This window comes from Sinocyclocheilus anshuiensis, unplaced genomic scaffold, assembly GCF_001515605.1.
Source record: "Sinocyclocheilus anshuiensis isolate Anshui unplaced genomic scaffold, SAMN03320099.WGS_v1.1 scaffold987, whole genome shotgun sequence".
NCBI classification, from domain to species: Eukaryota; Metazoa; Chordata; class Actinopteri; order Cypriniformes; family Cyprinidae; genus Sinocyclocheilus; species Sinocyclocheilus anshuiensis.
The window spans coordinates 536,067-548,362 of NW_015542416.1; the positions used below are offsets into that span (position 1 = coordinate 536,067).

Here is a 12,296-nt window from a genome sequence, read left to right on the forward strand (position 1 = left end):
CATTAGGATATTAAGTAAAGATCATGTTCCATGAAGATATTTTGTAAATTTCCTACCATAAATATATCAAAACTTTATTTTTGATTAGTAATATGCATTGCTAAGAACTTAATTTGGACAACTTTAAAGATGATTTTCTCAATATTTAGATTTTTTTTGCAGCCTCAGATTCCAGATTTTAAAATAGTTGTATCTCAACCAAATATTGTCCCTTATGACTGGTTTTGTGGCCCAGGGTCACAAATGGTATTTATATTATTTATGAACATATAGGATATGTTTGAGACAAGTTTGTACAATATTTGCCTTAATATTTCATGCATCTTTTCTGCAAACATATTTAACAAGTAATTTGTTTTACGTTTACAGTGTGTTGAACTTCACGTGTTCTGCACTTGGAACAGAACTTTCTTTATTCAGATGGTTTTGTAAGTTTTTAATAAATTTGTTACTTGAATCATGTTAAAATTACGATAAGAGGACTACTTAAACCTTAAAAAAAGAAGAACAACAAAAAAACATCAAAATCATGATCTTGAATCGGTCAAATCTTCTGGAAAAAGAAGAAGAAAAAAAGACAATATTTTTTGCCATATACACTTAGGCTTTGGATGATGGTGATGATGGTGTGATGGTGATGATGTTGTGATGGCGATGATGGTGTGATGGTGATGTTATGATGGTGTGATGGTGATGTTATGATGGTGATGATGTTGTGATGGTGATGGTGTGATGGAAATGATGGTGTGATGGTGATGCTGTGATGGTAATGATGGTGATGATTGTGTGATGGTGATGTTATGATGGTGATGATGGTGATGATGTTGTGATGGTGATGTTATGATGGTGATGATGGTGTGATGGTGATGTTATGATGGTGTGATGGTGATGATGATGATGTTGTGATGGTGTGATGGTGATGTTGTGATGGTGATGATGGTGTGATGGTGATGATGTTATGATGGTGTGATGGTGATGATGATGATGTTGTGATGGTGATGATGGTGTGATGGTGATGATGTTATGATGGTGTGATGGTGATGATGATGATGTTGTGATGGTGATGATGGTGTGATGGTGATGATTGTGTGATGGTGATGTTGTGATGATGATGTTGTGATGGTGATGATGTTATTGTGATGGTGGCGATGGTGATGAGGGTGTGATGGTGCGACGCTGACCTGGCGAGCTGACCGGTTGTCTGGTGAAGGACACGTTGAAGGCGGGCTCCTCGCTGAGTGCTGATGGATACATCCTCCGGTGAATGAAGAAGCCCGCTCCGCAGCAGAAGAACACGCCCATCATCAGCAGCAGCCTATGAGAGAGCAGACACACGACTGACACAACCACCATCAAATCACATGCCAGCTGCTGCACATTACCCACAAACGGCAGAAGTTACAATTACAATACAATACAATTACAATACTATACTGTTTTATTGAAGTGCTAAATAAAAAAGGGTCAAAGATGAGATGTCCCAGTTTGCTGTCTTCATCAAATTAAACTTAAAAAAAGTAACAAATAGCTTCAAATAACTTAAAAATGTAAAAATAAAATGTAAAGAATATGGCTGAAATATTCAGATATATTTACGTAAAAATAAAACTCTTATTCTAACCTGTATTCTTGCTGTCAAGTGAGTAAAACCTGGTGGTTAGAAGGATTTAAAAAGTGGCAAAGATTTAAACTGATAATTCATTAGTATTTTATGGCTGAACTGTGATCCTTAAATACAGTATTTTAATGTCCTCTAATTATTCTTGGTGTAGCTTTTTTGGTATGTGATCTATTATTACACTGAATGACATTTTAGTGGGTGTCTTAATCATGGTAAAAATGTATGATAGTCATTATTTTTTTGCTCAGAACAAGTAAAATGAAACAGGAAATTGAAGGGAATGTATGAAGGAAAAACCCTTAAATTTGAAAGCTGTATTAAACGTTTGTTTTGATGCTTGAAAACCTTTTTCATATTTGACCCAAAGATTATTGCAGTATGTTTTACAAGAAAATACGGTAACACTTTACTTAAAGCCTTTATGCATAATGCATTATAAAGGTATTCATCATAATGTACATTGTAATGCATTATATCTTTTCATGATTTTTTAAAAACAAATTTAAAATGCATTATAATATTTGTAGGTTTGTTTTTCATGTGCATTATACTTTTTAAAAGTGTAACAACAAATATTGAAGTATTATAACTGTAGTTACAATTATTCTTGAGATCATACAATGCATTACAAAGCATAATTAATGCACTGAAACTACTTTTATAATGCATTATACATAAAGGCTTTAAGTAAAGTGCTACCAAAAATACTAGTTCAGTTTTTCAACTTCAAAATTTCACATTTAAGTCCATGTAACTTGCTGTTTTATAATTATTTGTGAAATTTACTGGCAATTTCAGAGTGAAAATAGTAAATCATACAGTAAATGAAAAATAAAACACAAAGTAACAATGTATAAAAGGAGAAGAAAAGGCCATTCTTACCAGAAATACCAGAGTCTCTGGATGGAAAGCGCTCGGACGCAGCAGCGAGTCCCACAGCAGTCCTCGTACGAGCGACATCTGTGGAGAAACCGTGAAGAAGAAAAGATGCAATCAGTTCATTTCCATTTCCAACTAAATGTGTGCACAGATCCAGGACTCTTCACCGAGAGCCGATGCCATCTCATTCACAGAAAACATGAACAATGATGAATGAAAACAGATGCACTGAACTGCTGATACACTGAATACTAATACTAATAAGAAGATTGTCTTTCCACAGCAGCTGCAGTATTTGCAAACCTTTTATACATTTTGTGCAACATTAAACAGTTCAGAATCCTGCAGTGATCAGAGTCCAGCCGAACATTTTATTAACCTTTGAAGGCTTCACCTCACAGTTCTTCTGCAATCAAACCACAAATGTGACCCTGCAGCACAAAAACAGTCTTAAGTCGCTGGGGTATATTTGTAGCAATAGCCAACAACACATTGTATGGGTCAAAATTATCAATTTTTCTTTTATGCAAAAAATCATTAGGATATTAAGTAAAGATCATGTTCCATGAAGATATTTTGTAAATTTCCTACTGTAAATATATCAAAACTTAATTTTTGATTAGTAATATGCTAAGAACTTCATCTGAACAACTTTAAAGATGATTTTCTCAATATTTAGATTTTTTTGCACCCTCAGATTCCAGATTTTCAAATAGTTGTATCTCAGACCAAATATTGTCCGATCCTAACAAACCATACATCAATGGAAAGATTATTTATTCAGCTTTCAGATGATGTATAAATCTCAATTTCAAAAAATTGACCCTTATGACTGGTTTTGTGCTCCAGGGTCACAGATATGAAAATAGTAAATCATACAGTAAATGAAAAATAAAACACAAAGTAACAATGTATAAAAGGAGAAGAAAAGGCCATTCTTACCAGAAATACCAGAGTCTCTGGATGGAAAGCGCTCGGACGCAGCAGCGAGTCCCACAGCAGTCCTCGTACGAGGGACATCTGTGGAGAAACCGTGAAGAAGAAAAGATGCAATCAGTTCATTTCCATTTCCAACTAAATGTGTGCACAGATCCAGGACTCTTCACCGAGAGCCGATGCCATCTCATTCACAGAAAACATGAACAATGATGAATGAAAACAGATGCACTGAACTGCTGATACACTGAATACTAATACTAATAAGAAGATTGTCTTTCCACAGCAGCTGCAGTATTTGCAAACCTTTTATACATTTTGTGCAACATTAAACAGTTCAGAATCCTGCAGTGATCAGAGTCCAGCCGAACATTTTATTAACCTTTGAAGGCTTCACCTCACAGTTCTTCTGCAATCAAACCACAAATGTGACCCTGCAGCACAAAAACAGTCTTAAGTCGCTGGGGTATATTTGTAGCAATAGCCAACAACACATTGTATGGGTCAAAATTATCAATTTTTCTTTTATGCAAAAAATCATTAGGATATTAAGTAAAGATCATGTTCCATGAAGATATTTTGTAAATTTCCTACTGTAAATATATCAAAACTTAATTTTTGATTAGTAATATGCTAAGAACTTCATCTGAACAACTTTAAAGATGATTTTCTCAATATTTAGATTTTTTTGCACCCTCAGATTCCAGATTTTCAAATAGTTGTATCTCAGACCAAATATTGTCCGATCCTAACAAACCATACATCAATGGAAAGATTATTTATTCAGCTTTCAGATGATGTATAAATCTCAATTTCAAAACATTGACCCTTATGACTGGTTTTGTGCTCCAGGGTCACAGATACCGTTGGTGACACTGAGTGAAGCAGTGAGAAGAAGCGACGGTCAAAGAGACTCATTTTCATCACAGCAGGATCTCTCCAACTGCTGAACGGGGATTTTCATTTTGTAATTGTGTTATAATGAGTAGCAATTAAAAATGAGTTGAGCCAATGTTATTAGTGGCAGAATGTGGCAGTAATGACCAATAAAACATGATTTATCTACTATATGGAAATGTTATTATAAAATATATATTATTGTGTTAATTACAATAATTATTTATTGCACTAAACATTGTAATACATGAAAGCACAATATACATCTATCGATCTATCTATCTATGTTTTTTAATAGTCACTTTTAAGTCACTTTTGCTCACCCAAAGTTGCATTTATTCGATCAAAATACAGTAGAAATTATGAAATATTATTACAATGTAAAACAGCTGTTTTCTATGTGAATCTCTGTTAAACTGTAATGTATTTCTGTGATGCGCAGCTGTATTTTCAGCATCATTACTCCAGTCTTCAGTGTCACATGATCTTCAGAAATCATTCTAATATGCTGATTTGCTGCTCAACAAACATTTCTGATTATTATCAATGTTGAAAACAGTCGTGCTGCACAATATTTGTGTGTGGAAACAACATCACAGTGCCGTTTGAGTAGTTATGGTCTGTCTGAGCTGAGATCCAATGCATTATTGATTCACAGATAATATCACCTGAAATATGAACATATGCTGAGAAGCATCAATTATTCAGATTCTCTCAATTAAAGCATGCCTGTGCATCTGATCAGCAAACCCAACACTGGTGTGGATCCTATAGCAATAAAGACATGAAGCAGAGCAGAGTGTTGTTTCATTTTAACTATTGCTAAAGTATTTTATCACTTCTAATTTTTGTGGTTACCCAACACATATAAACTAGTCTACATCTGTCACACAGCCCAAGACGACAACTACAGAAGATATGGGAAACATTTTCCACTTCCTTTAATAAGTTGTTTATTTATTATTCTGTTTTTACTTTATTCTTTACATTAAGCAGTAATTAATGAAAGTTTACGTAAATGCATTAGTTGTGTTCCTATTAAATTCCATGACTCTCAATTTACTTGAACTGAATGAATGTAGATTGCGGAGAAAATCTGATCCGCATTATCAGAGCAGCAGGCTGTTCTCCTTCAGGTCCTGTGGCGAAGTGCATGCTACCGGTTTCAGATAATAAAAGTCATTCTTTATTGCTATCTTTGGTGTGACAACAGCAGCAGGAACATCAGCGAGTATGAGCAGTCAACGGACAGTGATGTCAAAGGATGAACCCAGTATTTGTTTTTATTCTGAGCTTTTCTAGATGCTGTGATTTATGCAGCTTCTGCTAAACGGAATCATTTCAGAGCAAACTGAAAGCCCCGTGCATGAGAAGAGAAAGAACTGTGCTGATTTGCTGTTTAATGCTGGTTTCTTCAGTGGCTCTTCTGTCCTGTCACATCAAACAGAGATGAGCTGGAGCTCTTCAGGAGGAATCAAAGGCCATTTTAGCAGAGCTTCAGCTCGACAGCAGCACTAATGACCGAGACTCACTAATCAAAGCAACGACCGACAGAGAAAGGACCGTCTCAGCAGCTAAAACCCTGCTCGTTTAGACTTCTGAAAAACCCAAGAGCAGTTAGAATCCTGAACAAGCGCTACACATGTTCAGCTCTATATTCTGTGAACGACAGCATGTTCCTCTAAACAACACTGAAAGCACTACACCCTTTTTCCAAGCTGTGCCATATTGTGAAATGAGAAATAAATGAGCCCATCAGAACCACTGTGATCTATTAGCATACTTAATGGGCCATTTCTGAGGAGCCAGCGGGAGGAGAACGTGATTATTACATCAGAGGAGCAGCATCACAACGATACCTCCCTCTGCAACAATACATCAATTAGAAATTAATTAAAAAAGAAATACATCAGCCTGCACACAAGACACAGTGTTTAATGCCAACCAATTTCATACCATACAGCACTAAAGAAAGATCAAATATAATCTCACGTTAAATATATAAAAGTGCAAACATTCAGGGGAAGTTTTTTTTTTCCTGTGGGACAAAATCAATACTTTTATTCATCAAGGACGCATTAAATTGATTAAAAGTGACAGATCAAATGTGACACTGAAGACTGGAGTAATGATGCAGTACATCACAGCAATACATTACATTTTAACATAATATTCACCTAGAAAACTTTTATTACAATTTTACATTTTGACAATATTTCATAATTTTTGATCAAATAAATGCAGTGTTAAACACTAAGATAATCAGTTGATCACTAATAAAAATCTGACAAAGATACTAAATGCATCATCATAAATGTACTATCTTTGTTCAAATCTATATTGTCTGCTAAATACTTATTTTTTTGTGTCCTGCATCTCAGAGAATTATAAAGGAGTCAATGACAAAGAGTGTACGTGTTGAAGAAAAAGAAAAATCTTAAAAAAATTTTTGTGTAACCAAGTATCATTTCCTTCAATACACGCACGTATAAAATTAATTAATTAATTAAATAGTGAATTTAATAATTAAAAAAAAAGAATGAATTAGTTGTCATACTATAAAACTAACGTAAAACTATTTGATTTAAGGAAAAAAACTGCTTTCATTTATTTATTTGTTTGTTTACATGTTTCTGCATATATTTGCTTTGATTTTGGGAGACAAAAGTGTTTCAAAAATGTTCAAATATCACATTTAAAATATTGTTGGCCCTGTTCAAAAATTATATTAGATTATATTATTTTTTTTGTATTTTATTTATTTATTGCTTTAGGTGTTTTGTTACTAATGAATCATACCACGCATGCAGAAATAAAAGAGTTGTATAGTGCAAGCTATGTGTAAATAGAAGCAAATAAAGTCAGAGCCTCAGCCGGCGTCCTGCTGAAAGCATCAATTTAATATAAATCTAATGTCACAGAACCGTCTTTAACAATGAATTCTCTCAGGGCCTAATGGATCGGAATAGACTGTGATTTACGTAAATTATAGGACTATATCTCAGCGTGTGTCAGACAGTTTACCACGGCAAAATATACCACTTAGTTCTGAAGTGAGCAAATGCTGTTCTGTTCTGTGCTGATATTATCCTTTACCTGTATGTGAGTCAGAACAGTGTTGGCATTGAGCTTCTCGAGTGTAAGGACAGTTCAGCTTCACAGAAGGCAGTTCTGACCTGAGTTTTTCCTCTGAAGCTCTTCATGTCTGAGAGAATGACTGGACTTCAAGCACGAGTCAAGATGTCAGTGCTGATTTTCAGCAAACCTCTGGGAGAATCATCACACGCTATCAGTCACACAAACTGAAAGGATCCAAAACAAGTCCTGTAATTTTAATGACTAAGCAACAGCAACAAAACTGCAATTGAGTATAGTATGTTGAATATATAACCACTTTTTTGTTTATGACTGAAATGTATGTCTCTCCTATTAATTAAGAATACTCTGACTAATAATAAACAACAAAAAATGTTCTTACTTGTAAGACATTACAAAAACATTTGGTGTTGGATTTACTTTGAAATAATTTTCACTCGGAAATTGCTAGTAAAAGTTGACAAATTATTATGAAGAAAGACCTTGGGTTACATATGAGAGAGGGCGTCATCAAATTTTTTGTTTGAAGGAGATGTGAAACAGGCATGGCAAGGGGACACAGTCTTGTTCCCTCTCAGAGAACCATTGTTACATGCATAACCCAAGACGTTCCACTCCAAGGGAACTCGCACTGCGTCCTCTAGTGGACACTATTGGGAATGAAATACCCACTATGCCATGCCTCAGTGCATTGCCTGTTCACCTGGTGAAAAGTGCACCAAAAATAGTGGCAAACACCCACAGCAATGACACCTGGACACAATATTTCTGGTATTTATTGCAATAATGATATCAATGACGATAATTCAGGGAATCCTGTTTCTTTAGAGAAATGTATTATCTTTCCTATTTTTACCCAAAATAGGGTGTTGTGAGCATTACTGAGTACACACGTAATGTAATGACTGTTTAATTCATACTGGAAGCCAGAGGGCACTCTTGCGCAGAAACTACACATATGCATCGCAGAAGTAATGGCACTGACAACACTCCAGGAAATCCCTAATATGGAAAAAGGAATCCAGTTATCACTGAATAAAACGCACAATGGAGATAGAGAAATCTTAACTGATGAAACTTAAAGACAATAAACATAGGAAATACACAAAATATATGGTTTATCTGTGTTCTTCAAGCAATCTTGGGTATTTTTTATAAGGAAAGTATATTTATAATGCAATGCTAATCGATAGCCTTTATCACTGTATATAACACTATCATTCTGTAATATGAATCCATGTCTGGTCACAAAAAGAAGTTATTTCAAACACTCGACTATGTTATTAAGTTAATTTGGAGAAAAAGCATGTCAATAAATGATATTTTTGTTGGACAACAGGTTTGTAAATAGGCTTATACACATGCAAAACTGTATCGCACACATGCTACTGTACTACATTTATTCAGACCGATTTTTTTGTGCAGTGTACAACACTGACCAAACCAGTTCCAGATTGTAGAAGGAGCTCCTCATTTAGCGATAAACTCCTCCTCAATTTCACGTCCGCCTCGGGCCATGTCGCTCCGCACTGTTGCACACAGAAATATGTCATCAAATAGACTTTATCGTTATTATCGCGGAAAGACTAATTCTTATCATGGGGAGAATTTTTTCCGGTATATCGCAAGCGATAAGGTATCGCCCATCCCTATTGGGAACACAGCTGTCCTCAAACAGCTCCCAAAACAATGGCCCATCTACTTAAAACCCTAAAGCAGGGGAGACAGCCCAAAGCATGTGGGATTCAGGGGACCGCCTGCTTGAGAAAACCCTGAGATCAGGGGAGGCAGCCTATAATATCAAAAGGGAACCTCAGGGGGACCATCTATGCCCTAGAAAGCACCAAGGTAGCCCGACCTGGCTACCTGAAATATTCGGTAGGGAAAAAGCTCTCGACTCTCTTATCTTATCAAAGAAAACCAGCCTCAACCAGTACATATTTGACAAAACTACTTCCACAGTAGGGAGTCTTTACGAGAGCTCAATCCAAGGAACCTTTACATGTGGATTGAACAGAGGAGCAAGGAACCCTGCTTCAATATCGACATACGTAGTGAGGGACGTCTCGCTCCACCCAGGCAGCTAGTCAAAGGGAACTGTCCTCAGACAATTATCAGCTTTGACAACGTTTAAGGTGGGCTGCCGTAAATACACTGGAGGCAGATCAACCTGAGATGCTGCCAAGAAGAGAGCAAGGAACCCTACTTAAACCAAAATCACTGGGGATGGGCATCTTGGTACAATCTTCATAAAAGGGATAGCCACCAAAGGAAACGGTTCTCATACATATTTGATAGACTTCCGCTTAAAAGAGGTAACAAGAGGAGCTCAAAACGGAAACTCTGTGCTTGATCCCACCTCACCGCAATCCATCGAAAGAAAGTCAAGCCTGGGTGGAACCGATTATTTTGACTACTATCCCTTGGGAGAGAACAGAAAGAAAGGAATTGCTGAAAAGGGAAGCACTTCCCGTCAGATTCCTTCCATGCCCCGCAATAGAGAATCAAGCATATGAGGCATTTCTCAGGGTGATCACATCACGCAGTGTGCATTCAGCTCCCTCGAGAGCCAAACACGCTCTGTTCAAACACTAGATTCCCTCAAGAATCAGGCGAGAACAGAAACTGCCGCGAATGCATTGCATTAAGCCTGTGTGACTCCCTCGAGAGGTGAATGCACTCATGCAAACACTGTCTACAATCTCAAGTAAAAGCGAAGCTTTACCTCTGCTCTCGGTAGCCTCGCGAATGCATCACCATGAGCGCATCCCGCCGTCTCGTAAGTCAAACGCACATTCACACTTATTCATAATAAGCGCAATGAGAGCATTCAATCATGCATGTCGTCAGGTCCTCAAACGGAGGCACACACTAAAGCTGTGTCTGAAATCGCTCACTCATTCACTAATCCCTATATAGTGTATGGCAGTTGAGTGCACTATATCAGAAAGGAGTGAACGGATTCGGACGGTGACGTGTAGGCTACACTGCGCATGAGGCCACGTATGAACTTATATTACATGCACCTTATTTTAGAAAATAATATTAATAGCAATAACACTCAAAATGACTTTATATTGTAATTATACATACCTCTGCGTCAGCTTTGTGGTTTCATCGATGGTATATTATTCATTTGTTTTGTAATGCTTATATGTTCATAATCATTAAATACTATTAAAATACTGTCAACAAATATAAATACACATTAGCATGTTCATAATTTTATGTATTTATTATTTATAGTATCTTGAAACTCTCCCAAGCAGAGTTTTGCACTCAGATAAGATGACAATGGTCGTAGAGCGCCCTCAGGCGACCGCTAATTTTACATCAGAATGAATACGCTACCTATAGGTGATCAATTTTAAATTATCCACCAAATTATCATAATTTTTGTAAATTAAGAAAGATGCAACCTCAGTAAATTAGTAAAATATTAAATTGAGTTAATGCCTACATAATATATTTTAATATAAATAATGTATGAAATATAAACGTTAAAGCAGAAATAAGAACAATATAAATGGCATCTCTCCTTCAAACTCGCTCGCTCCCGCTCTCTCTTCCAGCTCGTCGCTACCCCGCATTGGATTGTGGGAAATAGTGCTTCAGCGAGTGTACATCAACTGTACACTCGAAATCAGAATGCATTGTGGGTAAAAAGTAGTGAATGAATGTAGGGAATTAAGTCGTTCACTCAGAATTCGGACCCGACATCCAATATAGTGCACTATATAGTGGATAGGGAGCGGTTTCGCACACTTTGCAGAGTGTTTCCTACACGTACACAAACAAACGCTCCTGAAGACAAAAGAAGCTGATGACATGCATTACAGGCATCCTCTTATACTTATTCTAATGACGTCATGGGCTGTGCGGTCCAATGATCTGGAGTGTTTTCACACGTGTTTCAGACACCGGTCATGCTGATTGCATTCCCCATAGAGTCCACTACTAGAGGACGCAGTGCGAGTTCCCTTAAAAGGGAACAGCAAGGATTTTTAAAAGACTGTAAAAAAACTGAAATAGTTTTTTTTTTTTTCGTTTTGTAAAATGTACTCCAATCTTTGTTTACAATTTGGAAAAATCAATTTTACAGTGTTGGATCTTTAAAAATCAGACAAAATAAGAGTGTATATGATGAAGAAAAAGAAAGAAATATATTAATTTGGTAGTTTCTGCACGTTGGTTGCATCACACAAGTTTAAAATAATTTATGCACCCCCAAAAGAAATACCAAAACAAATTTTAATTTACAAATTAAAAACATGCTTACTGTTGAGAAGGTGTATTGTATTTATCTCCACACAAAAACAGTGTTGTGTCATCGCCCAAAGGCCACAAGGTGACACTGACCATCTGATGTAGACAACCAGACAACAGATAAACATCTGTATAAAATATAACGCAATCCTAGTGAGTCAACCATATTCCTACAGTTGATAACATAAAGATAAGAGAGATAGCATCTTAGCATCTAGTGGTCTCGTGTTCAGAGTTGCTGGAAACCATGAAAGGCAATCTCACAGTCCACCGCTTACACAACAACAACAACACAAACCTGACTCCATCTGTCACAAACACACACACTCATCTCTACCAGCTGAGACCATCATTTCTCACTCGGTAAAACCAAATATCACAATGTCACATGTAAAGGTCAGCATTTTGTTTGACCAGCTGCACTCTTCCTCCAGTGAAAAGGTGCATCTCCTGTTGTCTCTCACATCAGAATCCAGCAACATACAAGTTGTTTTGGCTTGTAAACGGTGCTTGATCTGTGCAGATTTCTCTCCTGATTCAGACCAGACCACTTTTTCACTAGAGGAAGCGTTATTACGGATTATAGACACGTATTTGAGTT

General features: G+C 36.5%; 1 protein-coding gene across 2 annotated transcripts in view; it reads right to left on the reverse strand.

Moving 5' to 3' along the window:
• vopp1b (VOPP1 WW domain binding protein b) overlaps nt 1-12,296 on the reverse strand; it is a 40,448-nt gene that overhangs the window by 7,908 nt on the left and 20,244 nt on the right. Inside the window, exons 3-4 of one of the 2 annotated variants that reach the window (XM_016492875.1) lie at nt 2,504-2,581; nt 1,182-1,315 (exon numbers count right to left, since the gene is read on the reverse strand). In XM_016492875.1, the coding sequence (XP_016348361.1) occupies nt 1,182-1,315; nt 2,504-2,581 (212 nt within the window). Of the gene's footprint in view, nt 1-1,181; nt 1,316-2,503; nt 2,582-3,442; nt 3,521-12,296 lie in introns of both variants that reach the window. The other variant, XM_016492876.1, reaches the window with a different exon arrangement.